The following is a 24,335-nucleotide window of genomic DNA, read 5'->3' as shown; positions in this document are numbered from 1 at the left end:
CTCAGCAGCTTGCTTTCCCTGTCCTCAGTCTCTTCTTAGCTTTCCTGCTGTTTTAAAGTCACTTCCTCCAAGTTATTGCCTGTATCTGTTAGTCTGGGGAGCAGGTGAGGCAGGCTGTCCTTGAGCAGGGGGGCCCTCTCACCATCCCCTCCATCATACCGACTTCCATGCACCACCCTCCAAGGGTCTCATTGTTGTCGTTGTTCAGTTGCTAACTTGTGTCTGACTCTTTGCGACCCCATGGACTACAGCATGCCAGGCTTCTCTGTCCTTCACTATTTCTTGGAGTTTACTTAAACTCATGTCCATTGAGTCGATGATGCCATCCAACTATCTCATCCTCTGTCCCCAACCCTTCTCCTCCTGCCTCCAATCTTTCCCAGCATCAGGGTCTTTCCCATCAAGGAGGGTCTCCTTACTGCTCCCCTGGAAGTCTGCAGGGGCCTCCTCCTCCTTGCTGGCCTCCCAGCCTGCAGTCTCAGTAGGCCGTCTTCCTGCAAGCCTGGGCCTAGAACTCCCGGCTCTATGGAGCCTTCCCCGTCTTGCTCCTGCCTCTTCTGGGTCCTATCCTGGGATGCGCCTTGCTTTTGGCAGGCAGAGGGCAGCCGGGCTGTGTTTGTTTGCATGCTGGCACGCTGAGAGCACTGCCTCATGGTAGGCCGCTTCCCCTCAGTCCAATGCCTGGCATAGAGCTGGCACTGGGAGTGTCTGCAGAGTCTATATCCTGTTGACTGAATTTGCCGCCTCATCCAGAGTGGGTTCCTGGCCAGGGCCAGGTCTCTCCTGCTCAGTGCTCCCTCCTCCTCATTACACTGTTTATTGAGCACCACCCCCCGCCCCCTACCCCTTTACTATGAAGCCTCTCCTACAGTTGCTCGGTAAATCCTCATCATACTCTCTGCTCGTAAGGACTGTTCTGGAGCCCACTCGACCTCGAGTTTGCTGTTTCTTTAAAAATAATTTTCTTTCTTTATTTTTGGCTGTGTTGGGTCTTTGTTGCTGAGCGGGCTTTCCTCTAGTTGCAACGAGCTGGGGCTGCTTTCTAGTCGCAGTCCGTGGGCTTCTCGTTGCGGGGGCTCCTCTTGTTGTGGGGCGTGGGCTGTAGGGCGTGGGGGCTGCAGTAGCTGCGGCAACTGGGCTCAGTAGCTGGGGTTCCCAGGCTCCAGAGCACAGGCTCAATCGTGGTGGTGCACGAGCTTAGTTGCTCTGTGGCACGTGGGATCCTCTCAGACCAGGGATCGGACTCACGTCTCGTGCCTTGGCAGGTGGATTCTTTACCACTAAGCCATTCAGGGAAGGCCTGCGCTCAAGTTTGAAGCTCAGTAATACCTGGCGTGCCGCCAGGGTTAGAAACTGCTGTGGTGGTTGGGTGATCAAGAGGGGAGATACTCAGCAGGGGCAGTGACCTTCCTGGTCCCTCAGAGCCCCCCAGGGTTGGTCATGGGACAGGCTGGACCACCTCGAAGACCCCTCCCTGCACCGGGTACAGAATACATTTGTGGGTTAGGACTCATGGTGAGGTCTGGTTGGCTGAGTCATACCCACCCTCCCATGTCAGAAAAGTCCCTCTCTACAGAGTCTGCGTTGGACACTCCCCCAGAAGCCGTTCCCTGGACCGCTTCTCAGCACTTGATCCTGCCTAGGATGGCGCCACCCTGCAGGCAGAGAGAAGGCTCTGAGGCAGCCTCGGTCCAGGGACCGCAGGGGGCAGGGTAGGGTGGGGGCTGGGAGACTGTCTATGCTCTGCAAACGTTCCCACCACAGCCTCTGGAAGCCGGAGCCCCTTTAGCCTCACCAAGAGCCAAAGCTTCTGGGTGGGTCCATCACCACCCAGTTTACCACCACAAAGAGGCCACGTCCTAGCATGGCCTTCCGTGATCTCGAGGCAGCCAAGGTCTGAGGCCTGATCCTCAGTCCCAACGACAGGACAGTGACCCACTCTGTATGCTCGAACAGCGAACACCCCCCTGCCACCCTCCCCAAACCCGCTCTGGGACTCTTGCCTCACTTGTAGATGAAGGGGCAGGGCTAAAGCTCTGCTGAGGCCCCTCAACGCCCACCCTCTAGTTCCACTGCTTGTTGCCACCCCCTCAGGTGAGGAGAAGACAGTGGGCACAAGGACCAAGGAAACTGGGCTTTTGGGGTGGGAGAAGGTGTGGTAACTGGAGGTCAAGGGCAGGAAATCCAAATATATAGAAAATGTGCAGGACATTTAAAAATATTCAGTTTCCAAATGTCCCAGAGGGGGTAGCTGACATCAGCAACAGACGTGAGCAGATAGATGCATGAACAGATTTTATTGGTGTCACAGGCAGCGGCACCAGCCTGGCATTTAACAGGGCATGAGAGTGAGCAGGACGTCTTCTCTCACGGTGTCATGACATGGGACAGTTTTGCTGCAGAAACTGTGTCTGGAGAGAAAAGGAACGCTTTTTCTAAGTGCGGGGGCATCCTTACCTGGCAACTGGCCTCATTTAGTGGAGGTAATTGCTGATTTACAATTCAAAAGGCTGCCCTAGGCTGGTAGCTTGGAACAGTTACTGGAGGGCTGATTGCCTGGGGGCTTCCAGTGGGAATGGCTGGCTGGTCTCAGGACACGATGCGGGTGGATGGTCTCTGGATGCTCTGCCAGCCAGGACTGTGAGCTCCTCGGAGCAGGGACTGGGCCTCTCACAGCTCTCCTCCACAACCCAGGCGAACACCCCAAAACCCTGGCATATGGATTTACAGACGGACTCACTCTTGCCTAGTCACTCGGAGGACCCAATTCAACCTGACAGTAGCTCCAGAAAATACAGTTGCTACAGTAGACCGAGGTCCTACTAGCTGCAAAGGCACTAGCTGTTCACTGTGCATGTGATGTGAACTTCCTTCTCACAGCACACGTATGCGGAGGTGTTGTCACGAGTCCTACATCACAGGAGAGGAAACTGAGGCACAGAAGGCTCTCAGTCAATATGTGGAAGAACCAAGATGCAAATACAGGTCTAGCTGACGTCATGGCCCACACTTTCTACGGTTGGGTCAACTCCAAAGCTACCCTGACTTTGCCTTTCAAGCCTGGAGTTGGGGGCCTGGCTCCCTGCTGGGGCTCCCCGCTCCTGCCTTCCCAACATGACAGGGAGCTGGTTACTTGAGTCTCATCACTGGCATCATTTGTAGAAGACAGCATAGCTCTCTCCTGTGACTAGTGAGAATTCCATGTTGATAATACATCTCATGACAATACATGTAAACAAGCTTTATAATTAATTTAAAAACATGGCAGATGTAAGCGGTGATGGTTAGAGCTCTTCTAAGAAACACGGGCTTCTCTCAGGTCTCACCACCTATGAGTTCTGAAGCTTCATCCTCTTTCTTCACCTTCACTGGCCCCTCCCCATTTTCCCTCTGTATTTCATTTGTCTTTCCGGGAAGCCCTTACCCTAACCTAATCATCTTCTGGTCCTCTGCACGGGAGGCCCACCCTCAGCAGCCTGGCCTCCCCCTGCCCCTTCTCTCCTCCAGGACCCTCTGCCTGCCTTCCCAGCCACTCTCTTTGGGCCCCTCATGTGGAGTTCTTATTGTGCTTTTGACCTTTTGCATGAATTATAAGTCTAATTTTCCAACAGCTACATTGTTAAGCCCTCCAGAGCATCCTCCCCTCGGTCTTTGCATCCCCCTTCTGTACTCCTGGCAGACCTGGCACTTAACCAAGTCAGAGAAGAAGGAAGGGAGGAGGCCAGTGTTGGGGGGAGAGAGAAACAAAGGGGAGAAAGCTACATTTTTTTCTTTTGACACCATGTCACTGGAGGGAATTCCTGTCAGCAGATTCTTTGGTAGGACTTGAAACCACAATAACTTCCACATATTAACTAAAAAAATCTGAGGGATATCTGAGAGGAACTTGGACCAAAGTCTTACTTTTCTTTGGTCTCCCAATTATTATTTTTTTTAATGTTACTTATTGACTGTTTTCCCAACAGCAAAATATTTTAATAAGTTAATGAGTTCAGCATTTTTATTCCCCAGACTAGTTGGTGAGGTTCGATCTTCCTATATTTAAAATATCTGATGTCCACCATCCAGCTTTTTATGGATAGATAACCCTCTGGAGTTGGCACGTGGGGAACCTGCACATAGGCCTCTGGAGAGCTGAGGTGGCAGCTGAAGGACTCAGGGCCTCAGGCACGGCCTCAACCACATTCTGTTCCGTTTCTAGAAAGTGCAGAGAGACACTGCAGGGTGCATCGCCCTGGTTGGTTCGGTCTTGTTCTTTTTTTTCCTTTCTCAGATCTACCTGCGAGCAAGTCATCTCCTGGGAATGCCTCACCCTCGTGTTGTAAAGATTCCAATGAGATCACATTCTTCTGACCTGATTTTAATCACATGGTCCCAGGATGCAGGCAATGGTTCTACTTCCTTACAGGGCCTGGGGAACTGGCCTTCAAGCCCCAGTGTTCTCTGGTGGGGCCAGCAGGGGAGGCTTCGGCTGCACCCCTGGCCTGCCCAGCGCTCCCCACCCACCTCCTCGGTGCTGTGCTCTCTCTGAGAGGACCTTCTTGTTCTGCTGACCACCTGCCTGGGCCAGCCTCTCCATCCTCCCTTCAGAGAGACAAGGAGAACCTCACAGAGGTCATCCAGCCTCTGGACGGCTGTGAGTTCTGCCAACCCTGCTGTCCCTCTGCCCAGGGGAGGGACATTCTCTGGGGCCTGAGGTTAGTGACCCCACCAGACCTCCCAAACCTCAGTCAGTGACCAAGAGCCCAGGAGCCCCTTTCCTCCAAGCCACAAAGAGGTGTCTTCCTGGCTGGACTTGGGGTCTGAGCTTTGCTCATTACCCCCATATCCCCCACAGCTGGGACAGTTGGGGACATCATGGGTCAGGATGAATATTCTGCAAATATGGACACCTCAGCTCTCTCGTCTCATCTCAAATTTTATATCTTTTGCTAAAACTGATTTCTTCCTCTATTGCTCTGAGCCTTCATGGATCGTCCCCTCTTTAACACGTAGCCATCTCCCAACCCATATTTATAACCTTATATCCCTCAGAAACTATTTCTTATTTCTCTGTCTTATTTTTCCTCCTCGGGTTTTCACTGAAAGTGGAGCTGTATCATCTGTGCTTCTCAAAGAGAGTGCTGAGGACACTGGCTGAACCTTAGCTGGCCTTCTGGGGTGAGTTTCCATGACAAATGCAACTTTCTACGAACATCCTCAGGAACAAGCCAGCAAAGACGCTTCCTCTGTCTTCTCCTCTCCCTTCTGCACGGCGATCTTGGCTGCACCTACTTTCGGGAGGGTTGGGTTTGCCACGTTGTTATTCCAAAGAAACTTGACTTTCTCAATTGTTCCAACATCAATATCGCCATTAAATTCACTGGAAAGGGTGGAGCCTGGTTTGATAATCCCACTTGAAATAGAGAAATAGAAACATTCCCATTCACTGTTCATTCCCATTCACTGAAATATTCCCATTCATAAGTTCTAATGAACATATAAGTTCCTGCCACTTTTCTCTACTCAAGATTAACTAAATAATTTTTCCAAATTAATTCTCAGATAAAGGTCTAACCTTTATCTGAATGAAATGAAATGAAAAACTCAGTTACAATGCCATCAGTCTCAAGCTACTATTTATTTTATTTTTGGCCATGCCACATGGCATGTGGGATCTTAGTTTCCCAACTGGAAAACTTTGCCTTTGCCCCCTGCAGTGGAGGCTAGGCGTCTTCCCACTGGGCCATTAGGGAAGTTCCTCAAACTACTATTGAAATATTATTTCTTCAAATGTAAGTTCATTTATCTTCAAAACTTTGTTATAGAAAATCATGTAATTCTTTCATATTTTTCTGGTTGAATTATTTGTATAATAACAAGTTATCCACTTATTTTAACACAAAACACATGTGTGACTAGGCTAGTCAGAAAACATGATATCTGGGATAACATTAGATTTAATCTTTAAAAAATCTTATCTATTGAAAGAAAAAGAATTAAATGCCTGGATTTATAATAAAGAATAGAACACTTGTTAGCAGAAATCTGAAATTAGCTTCTGTATATAAAGTAAATAACTTAAGAGCCATTCAGAAAAATATGCCAAGCATGTCAGTGCATGCATATGAACAGCCTGTGTATCACCAAGTGAGAGATGGTGTCAAAAAAGGAAATTTACTTGAAGACATTGTATTGACAAGTGTTTCCCTTATTTCCAAACAAAGCAACTTTGATTTGACCAGTGGCTGTTCTTCCAGACAGTGTTATAGAAACGCCATATCTCCAGCCTGCACAGGGCATAGAAATGAGATTAGTCTGTTCACGCTCAAGATAGTGAACCCACAACTCAGATCCCTGTTTCCCATTCCTTACACTGAGGCATTGAGATAGAAAGTTCTACATGTTAACCTACAACTGGAACTAGGCCCTAAGGAGAAGCACGCATCTGGCAGTGGCCCCACCCCAGTAAAGGGACCAGTAGTCACATGTGGCTGCTTAAATTTAAATCCAAATAATTTAAAAAAAAACCCTCACTTTGCTTAGCCACATGGAAAGTGCTGAATTGGTACACATGGTTGATGGCTGCTGTGCTGGGCCGCACAGAGCATCACCACCGTGAACTAGAGTTCTGTTGGGCAGCTCCCCTCTAGAAGGACAGCAGTGTGAGTGAAGGTGAGAAGAGAAGGAGCGAGCGCTTGTCCCCGCATTCGAAAGGCAACTCCGGGTGCCGTCCTCAGAGTCTCAAGGGCCAGGTCTGTCTTTCCTTTGCTTCTCTGTGTCTTGAGCAGTCTCCAGCACTGAGGTCATCAAGATTGATACCTGAAGAGTTGTCTTGGCCCCTAGGAGCACACACATGTGCACACAAACCTGCACACATATGACCACACACTCACACACATACCTAAGCACACACGTGCGTGCATGCTAAGGCGCTTCAGTCGTGTCCTAATCTCTGAGACTCTATGGACTATAGCCTACCAGTCTCCTCTGTCCAGCGGATCCTCCAGGCAAGACCACTGGAGTGGGTTGCCTTGCCCTCCTCCAGGGCCTCTTCCTGACCCAGGGATTGAATCCACATCTCTTATACCTCCTGCACCGGCAGGCAGGTTCTTTACCACTTAGCACCACCTGGAAAATCCCATACACACACACATGCACACACATATTCACATGTACACATACACCCACATAGTCATACACACTCACATTCCCATGCATGCACATGTAGGAATGTAAACACCCACCCCCACACAACCCTTTGCCTAACTTCTCCGTGTCCTTCAGGTCCGCAGAGGTGTTTTCTCTCCTCCTTCCCCTGGTCAAGGCTGTGTGCTCTGTCCCCTCAATATCCCAGCAGCAATCTGCCAAGCCCAATGCACTTGGAGCTGCTTTCTCAGTTTCCATCTTCTCTGCTGTATTATAAATTTCATACCAGAGTATTTACATCCTCCCTGCACCCCCTATGTCTAGCACAGTCTGTGGTCCATAAATAAATGTTAGTTGAGGAATGAATATATGGCTTTTGAATGTTTAATTTGTTGTTTTAAAATATGGGCATGTATTTCATGCATCACCACATCAGAAGAAGGATTGATTCATCAACGTCTTTTTAAATAAATATGTATACAGTGATGGAAATATTCCCTATCTTGACTGTGGAGATGGCTACATGACTATTCATTTATCAAAACCCATAGAATCAGCTATACACCACAAAGACTGACTTTTGCTGTACATAAATTATATCTCAATAAACATGACTTAAAGTACTATATAAGACTTGTATTATATTTATGTATTTGTATATACACAGTCTCTCTTTTTTTTTTTTTACAGTGCAACGTCTTGAGGAACTTTCATGGGCAGGTTGGCACAAAGTGGCTGAAACATGTCCATCTCTACCCTTTGTCTGAGCTCATTCAGCTGAATTTGGAGAGAAATTACCCCTTTCTGATTCCTATTCACCCTCCACCAGACAGTCACCCCTCCCCCACACCCATGATCAAGAGGGACATGAAGGCTGGAAATGGAGAGACTGGAGTTGGGCTTCTAAGTGGGTTGGACAGGCAAAGAGTTGGTATCAAATAAATTTTGAGTGAATAGGAAAACAGATGTGGATGAGACAATTTTTGAGAACAAAAGACTGTGGGGTGGCAAAAATTCAGAGAAGATGGCCACAGAAATATGTAAATCGCTGTTAGCCCATTAGCCATGCTATTTGCGTGAGCTCATTTTATGCCATAGAAATAAACTGGAAGTAAAGCAGACCCTTTCTAAATTCTCAGTTGAGTCTTAAATGGGGTAGTTTGAGTGGATGTGTCCTTTTACTAAGATAAAATGTACCCACAAATATTTCAGGTTATGTATGTTTATGTAAAACAGAAACCAAACCTTCTTTACCAGGGCACGAAAGTCACGACACAACTTACGGGCAAATTTGCTGGAATCTCCTGTGTTCAGGAAGAATTTCTGCTGCTCCTCACGTGTCTTGCCAGCAAATCTCAGCATAGCATCCCATCTGCGGGACACCCTTCACCCGGAAAGGGGAAGCACTTGTTCTAATGAGAAAGATGGACCTGGCTGTAAGGTATGTTTGTCTCTATGATATCTTAGGCAATTTTCTTACATTCTGAGTTTCCTCTTTTATAACTGGAAGGAGACTGGAATAGATGGTCTCTAAACTACCTTCATCTAGGGTGTGGTACCCAAGCCTGAGGCACATCACGTTAGGACTTCTTCAGGAGGTTCAGAAAACACTGATGCCTTTTCCTCAGGTTAGATCTAATATGGGTTCCATCAAGTGGTATGCTGGTGAATGATTAATAGGCAACACTGGAACAAAAAGTCCTTTGTAATGCCTACCAATTTCCATGCTATAAATACTCTCTGACTGTGGCCAGTTTCAGGCTACCAACATGATGTCGCTGAATGGGGAGCTGGGGGGAGATGGTCACACCAGGCTCGAGCGTATCATTTACTCTGTCTCTCTCGTTGCCAGCTGCGCAAGACACAACCCCCCACCCCCAGCCCCCAGCCTGGCACCCAGCTTCCCTTCCCTCTGGTGTGTATATTCTTCTCTCACACATTCCATTTTTGTTCTGCTTTAGTCAGAAATCTGCACTCCTTCTCCTCCTTCTAAAATCTATGATTTTCCAAGCAAGATTCAAACTTTGCCTCCAGCAGGAAGCCTTCCTAGATCACTGAACTGATTGCGCTACTCTCTGATTTCCCAGAATCATCCTCTGCCATGTGACTCTTCTAGAATTGTAGCTACCTCCTGCTTAAAGGTTTTTTCCCCTTCACTCCACAGAGGGGTTCACTCCACGTGAACTCTGACACGCAGTGCCACAAAAAAAGGGATGATCAGAAACTGGTGACAGAGAAGGCAATGGCACCCCACTCCAGTACTCTTGCCTGGAAAATCCCATGGACGGAGGAGCCTGGTGGGCTGCAGTCCATGGGGTCGCTAAGAGTCAGACGTGACTGAGCGACTTCACTTTCACTTTTCACCTTCATGCATTGGAGAAGGAAATGGCAACCCACTCCAGTGTTCTTGCCTGGAGAATCCCAGGGATGGGGGAGCCTGGTGGGCTGCCATCTAAGGGGTCGCACAGAGTCGGACATGACTGAAGTGACTTAGCAGCAGCAGCAGAAACTGGTGAAGAGTACTGCAGACCCCAACACAGCAGGACAACAGCACCACCATGGGACTCAAGGTGGGATAACATCTTACAGACTCAAAGTCCCTGTAGCAAGCACAGGGGTATGCGCTGAGTCCACTGGGATTGAGGATGCTCTCTGAGTAGTACTTTTGCTTCTCAAGTGATTGCAAACCACGAAGTCCCGGGTTCCTGGGGAAGTAAAGGAGGAAGTCTGCACAGGTGGCTGGGGTCCTGCGACAACTTCTCAGCCTTTCCCTCCAAGCGGAATGGGACTATATATTCAGAAATTTAAGATAAGTCCAAAATCCAGACACAAAATGGTAGGTAACATAGAAAGCCTGCTTTCTGATTGCTGGGAAATGTTTTGAACTCTTTACGTGTATTGTCCCTATAACCCTTACCTTTCTTCAGGGGTTTCCCTAGTGGCCCAGATAGTAAAGAATCTGCCTGCAGTGCAGGAGACCCAGGTTCAATCCCAGGATGAGGAATATCCCCTAGAGAAGGGAATGGCAACCCACTCCAGTCTTCTTGCCTGTCCATGGGATTTCCATGGACTAGAGTGGTGACTCTCATGCAAACAGGATTTCCCATGGATAGAGGGGCCTGGTGGTCTACAGTCCATGGGGTTGCAAAGAGTCAGACATGACTGAGCAATTAACACTTTCACTTTTCTTCAAAGATGGGTAACACACCATCCTTAATTACAGAAAGTCATATAGACTCCAGCCTCAGGTTTCAGATTTCAGCTAGGAGTGGCGGAGCTGGGATTTAAACCCACGCCTCCCTGGTGCTGGAGCCCAGGCCTCTAACCTCTGTGCTGTCCTGTGTCCCAGGCACCAGGCTGGAGGTTCTTGGGGACACAATCAGATGCGATATGACCTCCCAGACGTGACAAAAGCAAAGGCAAGGACATTCTCATGACAGACTTAGGCAAATAAAAAGGAAGCCTGAATAGCCTTAGGTGGCTTTATGTGAGCACCCCTTTCACTCTCACGATGCCTTGCTCCTTCTTAGAGCCTTCCTTGGCCCCTACAAACTCTTGCCAAGTGGTCGCTATCATAGCACACCTTCCAGACCTGGCCTGAACTTTCTTGGCTGTTACTGATGGAGAGTCTAGGCTACTCTATTCTCTCAAAGCCTCATAAAGTCATGAAAGACAAACACATTGGTCCTCAGCCTTAACATTTGCTTTGCTGTTGTTCATCCCTACAAAGTCATTATGCTCACATTCAATAAAAATATTGCATCATTTGTGGGGCCAAATGATGAGTCTGGCTGAAAATTTCAACTATTCTTTGTCATTCTGACTTCATCTGATACAGAGAGCTATATCTGAATGATGCCCTTAATCCCAGTTGCTGACCATTGATAAAGAACAGCCACATTAAGTAGCAGGTCTCTGCTCTGACCTTCATTACCTGTGATTGCTTCTTATTGCTGTCCCACATAGAAGACTCTCATGCAAACGGGTTTGCCATGGACACAATTGGGAATTGTGTGCCATGGACACAATTGGGAATTCCCTTCCCAAGTTTGAAGGGAAAAGGGGAGAAGTAGTAAGGTATCCTGATTCAAAACACAGATTCTGGGACTAGGACGCATTCATGTGTGCGTATACGCTAAGTTGCTTCAGTCATGTCCAACTCTTTATGACCCTATGGACCATAGCCTGTCAGGCTCCTCTGTCCATGGGATTCTCCAGGCAAGAATAGTGGAGTGGGTTTCCATGCCCTCCTCCAATGGAATCTTCCCGACGGGGGGATCGGACCCACGTATGTCTCCTGTATTGGCACGCGAGTTCTTTACCACCAGCACCCTCTGGGAGGCTCTCTGGGACTAGGCTGCCTGGCTCCAAAGCTCTGCTTGGCTATTTCTTGAGCAACTTGCATGACCTTGGGTGAATCACTTGGCTTTTTCTATGCCTCAGTTTCCCCATTTATAAAATAAGGGTAATAATTCAGCTATGATAAGATTAAATGAGATAGGATATGTAGCATTTAGCAAAGTGCCTGGCGCATTGTTATGGGTGTGTAAGTAAATATTTAGTATTATTTTTCCCTGACTATATGGTGACGCTTGTGGCAAAGCCTTCCAGGCTCTTTAGGGTCTCAAAGAGTTGGACACTACTGACTATATCTCCTTCTTGACAGGACTCCTGGATTTAACAGTTGTCTTTGAAGATTTTATCAGAGAAGCTGTAAAGGCACGAACATAACTGTCTCTTGAAGATAAATGGCAGGGTTCTTATAAAGGTAGAGGCTTGCTTAAGCCATAAGATAGGAGAAGCAGTATTGAGTGTCAGTTCTATCACTGATTAGATGTGTGACCTTGGGCGAGTCATTTGCTTCCCTCAGCCTTTTTCTTTAGTTCTGAGGATTAAATGAGAAAAATGTAAAGCACTTTGCAAAGTATTTGGGATAAGTAGGCACTTGATCTATGCTTACTGTAATAGTTATATTAGCTTCATAATGATTATATTACATTGATGTAATTTGTTGTCATAATTTAGAGGCTTTGCTTGGGTTAAAAGGATGCTTTTGGTGTGATGGTGATGGTATTTCTTCTGCCAATGAAGGCAGTGGGATTTTTGTGTTCTCTTCTGCCCTTGATTTCAGAGAAGGGGAAAAAGAATGACGACACGGATCCTTTTTAATTGTGTTTGCTCATGTTCATCTCAGTCTTGCTCTGCGTCTTCCTGGGTGCCCAGTCCTGCTAAGAGAACCACACAACAGAAAAAGATCTAGAAAGGATGAATGCGGACAGAGCGGAGGAAGCAAAGGGAACAAAGCCACTGCCTCCCCCGCCACAAAGACAGGCTTCTGAGGAGCTTCCCTGTGCAGACTAGCCAGCTCTGCCACAGCCAAGGGGACGGACTCCTTTGGGCCAGCTCCAAGCTAGGGAGGCTTGTATCATGTCCTGGGGCTACTGGGGACAAAACCTGGGGCCCTGGCCCTCGAGTCTTGCCTGTAATCCTGCCCAGGCCTGGAGTTTTTCTCCCTGCCTCTCCTGCCGCATGGGCCCCCAGGCTGTGGCCAATGAGGTGGACTTGGGAAGGTGAGTAGCTGTGGTTTGACTAGAAAGGGAAGATTGTACTGTCAGGATATTTCTCTGCTGTGGTTTTCACAAACCTAAAGCCATCACTTCTCTACTGAAAACCTTCCACTGCCATTAGGATGAAACCCAACTCATTACAAAAGCCTCAGAGCTTTCCTGACTCAACACCTATTTTTCTAGACTCTTTTTCTACCCAAACATTTTGTGGAACTTTCAGTTCCTCAAATATGTTGTATTTGGGTCTGTATAAGTTGTCTGTTGAAAACAGACAACTTCCTGTTGTTATCTACAGTTTAGCCATCAGCTCTCAACTTAGATGGCTCTTTTTGGGAGACATCCTTAATTATGGGCCCCCCTCTCTAGACTAGATTCACTGACCCCCATGTGCTCCTATAAAGCCTTGTAGCTACCCCCTCCCCATCCCCACATCAGAACCCTGATCACACCCTATTGTCCCTGTAAACTCCCCCAGGGCCTGGGACCTCAGTTGTCCTCTTTACATCCTGGCAGAGCTCCTGACACTGTGCTCCTAAATACTGGATGGACAAACAGCACAAAGCTCAAAGTGTTCACACCCGCTGGTCTCAGAGATGTTCACCCAAATGTACTTGTTTACTACAGGCCTACAGATCACAGCGCCTCGATTCAAAGTGAGTTTTAGGGGTAAGACTCTGAGAGAGCTATCAATTATATTTCCTCTTTAAACATAGAGCCCTCAGTTGCATCTTTGCACAGAGACCAGTGGTGTCACGTACCTCCTCTGCAGCCCGGCCATCACTCACCTTGAGCATGGCCAGCATCTGGGCCGTCTGGGCGCCCACCACGCGCACATTGTTGGTGGCCTGAGTGTAAGTGTCTGGGAGCCTTTCTTCCAGTCCACGCAGATGCAGGTCACCTCCTCCACCTCAAACATGTTCTGGTGTTGGAGAGACTCCAGGGGTTTATCATGGGGCTTATGAATCCACATCCAACCAGGGCTCAGAAATAGTCCCTGAGAGTTATCACTGGCCATTTTTCTGTCCCTTCCTAGCAGGGGCACTGGGTGAACTTGACTTTGTTAGGAATCCTGTTGCCAACAGGAATTATCCCTCAGCGGGTATGTTATGAGAAAGGCAAATTAGTTTCCTCTCTAGCTTGTAGATTAATTAAAAGCTGACCACTCTGGTTTTCTTTGACCAGATTCAGTAAGGTGGATTCAGTAAGGTGGATAAAACCAGGGCATCATTTAAAGAGCCCTGTTGAGCAAAGAAAAGGTCTCAAGTGCATTCGTTCTCTGGAAGCTGGGGTCTAGCTGACTTTCTGGATTTGACCACTAGGGGTCCTTTTAGCCTCTTGACAAAGCCTGGGCTTGCTTCGCCCCAGGCTACAGGGCACTAAGCAAGTTCTAAGGTGGGAGGGAAGGGTCACTATTTTTAGAGTTAGGATAGCATAGTATTTCACAGAAGAAAGACACACTGCAGATATTTGAAAAACAGAACTGTACTGATTTAAAATATATTGGAGAATTCTGAAAGGGAAACTTCTTTCTGGATGTCACAGGAACTGATATATGCTTAGAAGTTCTGCCAGGGAAGACACAGGACCCGATTGAGTCTAAAATGGTGCTATAAATTAAAAATCCATCAAGAATCTTTTCACATACGTGATACTAGCATGTGTGATCACACACACACAAATACCAACAGTTGTTTTCTCAGGACCTTTATTTTTAAAGCAGCCCTGAGGAATCTCTTACAAACTTGGAGGATTTAGAGTATAAACTATATCTTACAGTCTACACATTAAGGTACTTATTAATGAGGGGACAGAAGCGATAGTAAGAGTTAAATACATGGTAAAAACCGAGGTCAGATGCAGAATGATTTCGCTTTTCAGGGTTTGTAAGTTTTCCTGTTGACATTTTAGGTTGGAGTTATTAATGTGTGTGTGGCAGGCGGGCTGTTAGGATAACTTCTTAGGTGTCAGAAAAACATTGAATCAGTGAGCACAAGAAAAGAAGGGGTGGATGGTATATTATGTGTGTGTGTGTGCCTTTGCACATGTACGCTTGTGTGTATGTGTGCACATGTGTGTTATTCCATTGTCTATCCTTCTGTCTATCCTAAAGACGCTCTATTACAGTGGGTTTTGGCACTTTCTATTCTGCAGTTTAGTGCAAAGGCTTCCCAGGTGATGAAGCAAGAGAGATGGGTTCAATCCCTGAGTAGGGAAGATCCCCTGGAGGAGGAAATGATAACCCACTGCAGTATTCTTGCTTGGGAAATCCCATGGACAGAGGAGCCTGGCCGGCTACAGTCCATAGGGTCAAAAAGAGCTGGACACGAGAATCTGTGAGCAACTAAGCATGTGCACGTTCTGCCATTTGGGGCACCTGGTCAGCCTTAGCTCCTCGTATCTCAAATAAACAGTCATAGCACATATCTCTGACTCTTAGGGAAGTGGGAAATAATTGAACAAAAAGAACATAATCCCTCATCTATGGAAATACAAAGCAGCCTCACTGAAATGAAGCAGACAACATTTAGGCATAATCTAATCAGAAATGAGCAAGTGGAAGTGATCACTCACATAGCAAATGGCATTGCTTCAGGCTGCTGATGCAGTCCAGAGACGTGGAAAGGGCTTTTTATTTCTGTGAAGAGGCATTTTAATTGCATAGTAAAACCTCAATATGTCAGGGTTTTCTGTTTCCAAGTTCACTAATTGAGATTGCATAAAGGGAGGTGGAGGCATTCATGGGAAAGAAGGGCAGATGCCTGGGGCACAGGCCACAGGGGTTGGAGCCGGGCCCTACCTTGCACATGTGCACCAGCCAGCTCTCATCTCCCTTGTCGATGAAGCCATGGATGATGAACCGGGTCTTCTTGGCTATTTGGAAACTGGATGCCTCAATCGTTGATGGATCAGAGGAAAGGAGAATCAGTGACACACACAGAAGGGTTCCATGTTTCTGTAGCCCAGCCACTTTGGCCTGTCTCCTTCTGCCCCATTTCTGCCCGTTCCAATGCCACAGCTTTTCAAAGTTTAGCAAAAAGCTACCTCTTCCAGGAAGCCCACCCTGACCTTTCCCTGCCCTACCTTCACAAGTCAGGAATCATTACCTCTACTAGGTCTGGATTGTGATTCATGGTCTTACCTTCCGTAGGTTTTTATGGTAAGCTCTTTGCCACAGGCCAGAATCACACAACCAGCTAGAGGTTCTGACAAAAGTGAACCGTTCATTCAAGCCTTTTTTTTTTTTTTTTTTTTTTTAACCAGAGACCTACTCTGTCCAGGTCTGGCTAGGCCTGGGGGAGCAACTGGTAGGATAGGGTGGAGGAGGAGGACAGGAGGTACAGGAATAAGGAACTTCTGGTCCCCGGGTAGACACAGCCACTCACTGCTTTACAACAATGTTAGAATAGCAGAGGTCTCACTTGAACGTTGTTTGGATTTTTGTTGGTGTAGAGCAGGAAGTGGGTGCCAATCTTCTCCGGGCTCCAGGGGAGAATTTTCAAGGGCCTGATTGCAGTCCCAGCCCAGGGCTCAGAGTCAGAGACATACCTGATAGAATCATGGCAAACTTCGTTTCCTGGAGAGAAAGGATGACTCTGCTCAGAGATTAGTTCGCAAGGCTGGGCTGGTCACTCCCCTGCTTGGGGACAGGCTGAAGACCAGGCAGAGTCTTGCCTCAGCTCCATCTACTGTCTCCTTGCCTGGCCCCCACGCCCATCTTCTGATTAGGGACCTGCCCCACTGAATCCCCCAGAGACCTGTCTGCCTCAAACCACCAGCAGATTTAAAAGTTCTGTGTTCCTAGAGCCTCTTGTATAGAGTGATGTGAGTCAGAAAGAAAAAAAAACTGGTATTGTACATTAACACATATACATGGAATCTAGAAAAATGGTACTGATGAACCTATTTGCAGGGCAGAAATAGAGAGGCAGATGTGGAGAACAGATGTGTGGGTACAGAGGGGAAGGAGAGGGGATGAATTTCGAGAGTAGCATTGAGAGATGCACACTGCCGTGTGTAAACTACATAGCTAGTGGAAGCAGCTATACCACACGGGGAGCTCAGCTTGGCGCTCTGTGATGACCCAGAGGCAAGAGAGAGGGGATATATGTACACTTAAAGCTAATTCACATTGTACAATGGACACCAACACAACAGTGTAAAGCAATTCCCTTGAATTAAAAAAAAATTATATCCCCAGAGCTTCAGATGTGTTTATTTGATTACTAATATGATAACAGGCACTGGTCAGTCAATATGTTAACCCAGACAAGGATTTAATGCTTTATCTGGAAAAGTCTGGCCTCAGGCACCCAGGGCATAAAGGTGGGCTGATGAGAAATACTCTGAGGTGGGTCCCCCACAAACTGCCTCCTCTCCAAGGCACTGGGGCAGCCCCATCCGCTTCTCTGTGGAACCTTGGAGCTGTCTGGAGCTGCTGGAAGCCCAGCCATGGCTGAGGTTTCTCTGGCCAGTGCTGAGATGATGAGTTTACGTCCTTCCCAAAAAGCAGGTGGGATGTTTCTTACCTTTGGCTGCTCCCAGCAGCAAAAGAGCAACTGTCCAGATGCTCACCATCTACAAGAAATTCAGACACTCATCTTCACCAAGCACGACCAGAGTAATGAGCAAAGACTCAGCAATTCAAGGCTCTATGCCCTGCCTCCTCGCTTCACAGCTATGGGAAGACTTACCCTGTTGGATGTTCCAGATCTTTCTTCTCCCTGGATCAAGTGCCTGGGCCATTTTCTTATACTCGAGCCTTATCACTGGTACACTTCTTCAAAGAAAGAGCAGGTGATGATAGAGCATGCTGTGTGCACTTAATATTTCAGTCTGCACAAATACATAAAACAAGATTAATAACAGAGGTCAAATCTTCCCACAGGTCGAGGGAGATGAAGGATGCTTGATTAAAAGGAGATGAAAGGTCTAACTTTGCACCTATGTACCTGTGCGTGTAATTATGAGCCAAGTGGACCCCACTTTCCAATTTTTTTTATCTGATCATCTAGTACTTTACGAGTCTCAAGATGGACACCGCAGCAAACTCTAACCGTGAATGAACCCATTCTCACTTAGAATGGATGGAAATGCCCTTGCAAGTAGCTGATAGCAAAGGGAAGGGTCTAAGGAAACCTTCTGTTCATCTGTCTCTGGCAGTCTAGTAATACTTGAGCATATGAGCGGTGAAGACAGAGTCAACAGCCCCATAATATCCTCTGGCTACAATTCCCCACTAACTAGTGTTCTAATTACCTATTGCTATGGGAGAGCCAACCCAAAACATAAGGGTTTAAAACAAGAGCAATCATATTCTCCTGCTATAATTTGGAATAGCTGGGTTCAGGGGCCCATAAAAGCCCATGTCACCAGACCACATAATGTCTGGTGAGTGTCCTCGGACCCTCTGACGTTTGCACACCTGTTCTATGAGACTACCTTGTGAAGCTGTCATGAATTACCCACTTACCCAAGTGTCTGTGAGCAGCTTGGTTGGTTCACACAGCCGAGCCTTTGGTGTCCTAACCACCTCCAAGCTAAATGTATCTCATTGTCAAAGCCCACACTGCTCCTGAATAAACAGGACACTAGGGCACAGGCTAGAGGGCCCCCTTCCTGTGAAGGGGACAGAAAGGACTTCCCTTAGACTAATAAGGAATAGCAGCCAGCAGTTACTGAGGCTTAGTACGTGTGGTCAGAGTACTTTTCATGTACTTTGAAAAGTACATGTATGGAGACTTTAAGTCTCACAACAACCTCATTAGGTAGGTAAACAGACGTGGAAACTGAGGCACCAGCCTTTAATATCATGCTTATAATATCATGCAGACAATGAGTGATAAAATGGGCTTTGAATCCAGAACTATCCGGAATGAAATATGGAGTTGTTGAATATCAGTTATTTTGAGCAAGTTATCAACAAGATTTGTTGAGTGTCAGCTGCCAAGAATAGGGGAAATACTTACATAGAATAAACTGAAACAGAAAATAAATTTCTCCCTACTCCAGACTTGAACCATCTGGTTGACCTGACTGATGAGGTATTCAACTTTGGAAATCTGTTTATGTGATGTCGGAAGGTACTGGGGCACTTGATGAAGACTGTGGAGAAGACAAATGCTTTTCTTTGATGTTGCAGTGCTTTTTTTTTTTTTAATTTTTATTTTTACTTTGTTTTACTTTACAATACTGTGTTGGTTTCACCATACATTGATATGAATCCACCACGGGTGTACATGCGATCCCAAACATGAACCCCCCTCCCACCTCCCCCACAACATCCCTCTGGGTCATCCCCATGCACCAGCCCCAAGCATGCTGTATCCTGCATCGGACATAGACTGGTGATTCGATTCTTACATGATAGTATACATGTTTCAATGCCATTCTCCCAAATCATCCCACCCTCTCCCTCTCCCTTTGAGTCCCAAAGTCCGCTATACACATCTGTGTCTTTTTGCTGTCTTGCATACAGGGTCATCATTGCCATCTTTCTAAATTCCATATATATGTGTTAGTATACTGTATTGATGTTTTTCTTTCTGGCTTACTTCACTCTGTATAATTGGCTCCAGTTTCATCCATCTCAACAGAACTGATTCAAATGTATTCTTTTTAACAGCTGAGTAATACTCCATTGTGTATATGTACCACAGCTTTCTTATCCATTCATCTGCTGATGGACATCTAGGTTGTTTCCATGTCCTGGCTATTATAAACAGTGCTGCGATGAACATTGGGGTACATGTGATGTTGCAATACTAACGTGGGATGAGATTTATGATAAAACCTGGGTAAAACAGGTAAATTGGGTGGTTGTTGTTTTAGTTGTTCAGTCCCCAAGTTACGTCCAACTCTTTGTGACCCCATCGACTGCAGCATGCAAGGCTTCTTTGTCCTCCACTATCTCCCCGAGTTTGCTCAAATTCATGTTCACTGAGTCGCTGATACTATCTAACCATATCATCCTCTGCTGACCCCTTCTCCTTTTGCCTTCAATCTTTCCCAGCATCAGGATCTTTTCCAATGAGTTGGCTCTTTGCATCAGGTAGGCAAAGTATTGAAGTTTCACCTTCAGCATCAGTCCTTCCAATGAATATTCAGGGTTGATTTCCTTGAGGATTGATTGGTTTGATCTCCCTGCAGTCCAAGGGACTCTCAAGAGCCTTCTCCAGCATGACAATTCAAACGCATCAATTCTTTTTGTGCTCAGCCTTCTCTATGGTCCAACTCTCATATCCGTACATGACTGTTGGAAAAACCACATCTTTGGTTTTTGGAACTTTGTAGGCAAAATGATGTCTTGGCTTTTTTATATAGGAGATGTTGGATAACTCTATCTGTTCCCTGGACCTCTTCTCTTCCTACCATTCACTTGACTTTCCCCACATACCACAGTGGCCCCCATCATACATGACAAGTTCTTTCCCACCGCAAGGCCTTTGCATTGGCCTGAAACTTCCTCCCTTAGACCTCTGTGGGGTTGGCTCCTTCTTGTCATTCAACAATTAGTTTAAATGTCACCTCTTCAGTGAGGCCAACCCTGGCCACCTTTGGAACTCCTCCACTGCTTGCCTCTCACCCAGACCCTTGCTCCCTGGCACCTTATTTGCTTCCTTCTCATTATTCATCACAAGTTATAATTATCTTTCTTGTTTTTCTGTTTAGTTGTTTGCATTCTTGCTTTTCCCATCTAGAATGCAGTTCCACGAGGACACAGGCCTCTTTTGCTTTGGCCACTGCTGTGCTCCCAGCTTGCAGAACCATGACCAACACAGGTATTTATGAAATAATGAAAGAAGGAATGCACATATGAATAGAGTTCATAGACATTTTATCCTTATTCTGAGTGGATTTCATGGCTAGGAATGGAGAGAGGGCACAGTTTTAAAGTGGGGAAAAAAGATATTTTCTTCAGAAAAGCAAGAAGAATACAAACATCTGACTAGATTCAGGAGAAACAATCATCGCATGATCTGGCAGAGTTTGCCCAGAGGTTAGTTTCCCTTGCCTGCTTCTCTTTCAGCTCACCTCACTGTCAAGTTCATCTGTGGGTTCCATGCGCATCCCTGAGTCAGGGCTTCAGCGGTTGAAACCACCTTAAGGTGATCAGAGCTGATGTGATATCCTCTGGGCAGGAAAGGAAGGTTTAATCTCTAGCAGCCACTCAGTTGAGCAGTGAGAGCATGTGTGGACTCCAGACACTCACATGTAGAACTATGGGCATTTAGGGCTTAATTTTTCTTTCCCAAAAATTTTTCCTCTTTCATGTTTGTAGATAGGTAATATATGCCTTTCTACATTTGATACAATACAGAGTTAAAAAAACGATGCCTCACCAGCTCCTTGTGTGTCCTGCCAAAGGTAGTCTATGCATTATAAGTATATATATATATATTGTATTTTATTTAAAAATATAAATGATTAACACATTCTGTACATTATTTTGCAAACTGATTTTTAAAATTAACTATATGTTTGAAAACAATTCCTTATCAGTGCATAAAAAGTCCAATATTTTTACCAGCTGCATAGCCTTCTGACATTTGAGTTTTCACTATTAGTTCTCTATTGATGCACATTTGGTTGTTTCCAATCTTATACTGTTAGAAATAGTGCCTTATGAATATGATACATTTGTTTTCTGGATGGATGGTGTATCTGTGGGGTAAATTCCTTTAAAAAATGGAATTTAAGGGACAAAAGACAGTACGTTTTACATTTGGTAGTGGTTACCACTCTGCTTCTATGTTCTGATAACTCTACTAGAAATCTTTGTTGTGTATGTTGGCTATTCTCTCCACCCCAATCCTGAAACAAGAGTGAAGGAGAGACCATTCACTATTTAAATAGGTAACGTTTTAGAGGTATGTTAGTTGTGAGACTTTGAGTTGTAGGCAACAGAAATCAATTCTGAGTAGCTATTTTTTTTAAAAAAAGAAGATATTTGTTGGAAGAATATTGGGGCATCTCATGGAATCCATGAAGCTGTTGAACGGTGACACTCAGGGACCAAAACCAAGAAATGGGACCATCCTGGAGATCTCTGCAAATCGTCCTCAGAGCCCCTCTGCCTTAAGCCTGATTCTGCTGCAAGGGCTCCCTGGCTTTGAACATCTCAGCCCAGAATTTTTAGTCTATCAGGTGATTGGTCTGGTGAGGTCAGGAGCTGTTCCTGAATTAATTAGTAATAGGATATGGGTCCTGTTGGGCAGGTCTGGTTTTATGCCCAAAGATGGAGGTGAATTTGTGAGCTGGGCAGCCACTGCAAGAGGTATGTGGTTCTGCAGAATCATATAACAATCCTATATCAACTGATCTACTCACTTTGTACCAAAGTGAACAGGTGGTGGGGCAGTGCCCATGGGTAGGGGATTTCTTTAAGAGTATTGCTTGTGTTTATCAGAATTTGAAATAATAAAGGGATGATCTCTTCCTTTTGAGTTGTCAAGTCCTTGTCTTTGCATGCATGCTCAGTCATGTCTGACTCTTTGTAGTCCTAGCCCACCAGCCTCCTCTGTCTATGGGATTTTTTTTAGGCAAGAATATTGGAGTGAGTTGCCATTTCCTCCTCCAGGGGTTCTTCCTGACCCAGAGATTGAACCTGCATCTCTTATGTCTCCTGCATTGCAGACGGATCCTTTACCCACTGAGCCATCAAGAGTGACTGGCAACTCTGGCGATTGGACTTGCTGATCAGGAAAGTTGATCAGTACTGTTGCATTGTGTTAAGAAGAAGCCATCAGTACTTATGGGCATTAGCTGTCTAAGAAGAAGTGTGCTATACTGGAGCATTTAGTATTCTACAAAAGACAAAAGCAAATGAACCTAAAAGGCACCCTCACTTCCAATAATCACATGAGGTAAAGAAGACCACAGTCTGGAGCCTGGGTTGACCCATTGCTGGGAAAACTTTTCTGACACTTGCCCTGTTCCTTTCCCAGCCCCAGGCTTCCCTGGAGTGAGAAAATAGGTTAGAGATGATGATGGATGGGTTGTGAAAATGGTCATCATTCTTTACTCCCTCCTCTTCCTGAAGCTGCCCTTTGCCAAGTGATCTTGCAGCTCCTTCCATCAATTACTGGAGTGTGTTTCTCCACCACTTGAATCTGGCTGGTTGTGTGACTTGGTTTGGTTTTTAAATGTGAAGGCAGCAACATCTTGGACCAGCTCAAAGCCAGCTGACTCCTAAGTATGTGAGAGACCCAGATAAGATTAGAGTCAGACACGACTTAGTGTCTGAACAACAAGATGGAAAGATTCCTGGTTGGGGCTTTTAACTGAGAAGAACCACTGAAATATGTTGAATGAACTTGTATCCTGGTCAGATTCAGAGATTTGAGGCATGTGAATCTGTGGATCTCTTTTGAAAATGTAAGTTCAGTTCCACCAGACAACTCTCCAGTCTTCAAGATATATGACTCCTAAGAAGTCACAAAGGTAGAAATTAAGGTTGTTAGCCATCATTTGTCATGTCCACATGTCCAGATGGAGCCAAATAGCTGCTTTCCTCCAGCCAATCAGCTCTATTTTTTTCCTCCTTTAATTTCAAGTTCACTACGTATAGATATCTTGTCATCTCATAAGACAATGATCTTGCAAGTTCTAGGGGAAGAGACGGTTGGTTCAAGCTGGGTTCTAGGAGGCCTTTAATTTCAAAGAAGTTTTTGTCCTGAAAAATCTGTTTTCTAAGTCTTTTTCACAGCCTGGACCCTCACCTACATTTGTTTGAATTACAGTTTGAAACATCCCTTGACCTGGTTTAATTTTTCCCTGTGTTTGTTGTAAAGGAAAGTGGGGTGCAAGACTTTGCCTTATCATCTGTCAACTATTGTCCTCTTTCTATTTCTTTTATTAGAGATGTCCTGTCTATGGGAAGTGAATTCAGGTTCTGAGTATATCTTAGACTTCCCAAATCCCTTGATGGCCATTGGTAGATTTCCACCAGTTCTTGTGGACTGACTACTAAGTAAAAGTCTCAGATCGGTAGACCTGGTGCCAGTTGGGGAAAATCAGGCCCCAAAGTCTATAACTTTTATAGGGGGTGAGAGAATTTCCAAAACAGCCCTAACTTTCAGAATCCCAGAGTAGGAAAGTTCTGGGCCAGGTGGAGCAGGATTTAGATTAGAAAATGATCAGAATTTGTACTCCATGCAAGTACCAAAGGGACTGACATAAACCCCATATGTGGGTCAAGTTATTGCCCTTCTCAAAGCCCTTTGGGGTCTCTGCTCATCATTACAGAAGTCTTCCATCATCTGATGGCTATGGCCCAGGCACTGGGTCCATGCTTTGCTCATTGTGTATATTTAGTACGCAGCAGAGTGCCTTACACACAGCATGTACTCAATAAGTGCTCGTTGGGGGGGAATAAACGGTCAATCAAGACCCATATAGTCCCATCTCCTACAACTCCCTCTGTGTAAACATGGTCCACAAAACATAACATATCGTTTGATTAAGGATGATGGAAAAATTGGCAAAGGTGGGTACTGATTACATATGCCCACAACCAACAGAAGGCTCATTTTGGACCTGGAAGTCTTCCTCAAGTGATCAGAATGACATCGGCAACATCAATAAAGAGCATGATGCCAGTACCAAGTAAACAATATTCCCAAGTTCAAATGCCAAGTGACA

The 24,335-nt window shown here is 45.9% G+C and overlaps 1 protein-coding gene across 1 annotated transcript; it reads right to left on the bottom strand.

Moving 5' to 3' along the window:
* Positions 1 to 2,332: 2,332 nt before the first annotated feature.
* LOC101120372 (inactive pancreatic lipase-related protein 1) lies at positions 2,333 to 17,270 on the bottom strand. Its single transcript, XM_027960336.1, is given in 13 exon segments — positions 2,333 to 2,411; positions 5,222 to 5,395; positions 6,161 to 6,269; positions 8,412 to 8,486; positions 8,489 to 8,540; positions 9,716 to 9,795; positions 9,798 to 9,833; positions 12,609 to 12,717; positions 13,481 to 13,551; positions 13,554 to 13,614; positions 15,493 to 15,611; positions 16,111 to 16,269; positions 17,222 to 17,270. Coding segments are annotated over 13 exon segments (1,173 nt in total).
* Between the last annotated feature and the right edge of the window lie 7,065 nt (positions 17,271 to 24,335).

The sequence above is a fragment of the Ovis aries genome, chromosome 22 (genome assembly GCF_016772045.2).
Source record: "Ovis aries strain OAR_USU_Benz2616 breed Rambouillet chromosome 22, ARS-UI_Ramb_v3.0, whole genome shotgun sequence".
In the NCBI taxonomy this organism is placed as follows: domain Eukaryota; kingdom Metazoa; phylum Chordata; class Mammalia; order Artiodactyla; family Bovidae; genus Ovis; species Ovis aries.
The sequence above is the reverse complement of the archived record's forward strand: the minus strand, read 5'-3'. Positions and strand labels throughout refer to the sequence as shown.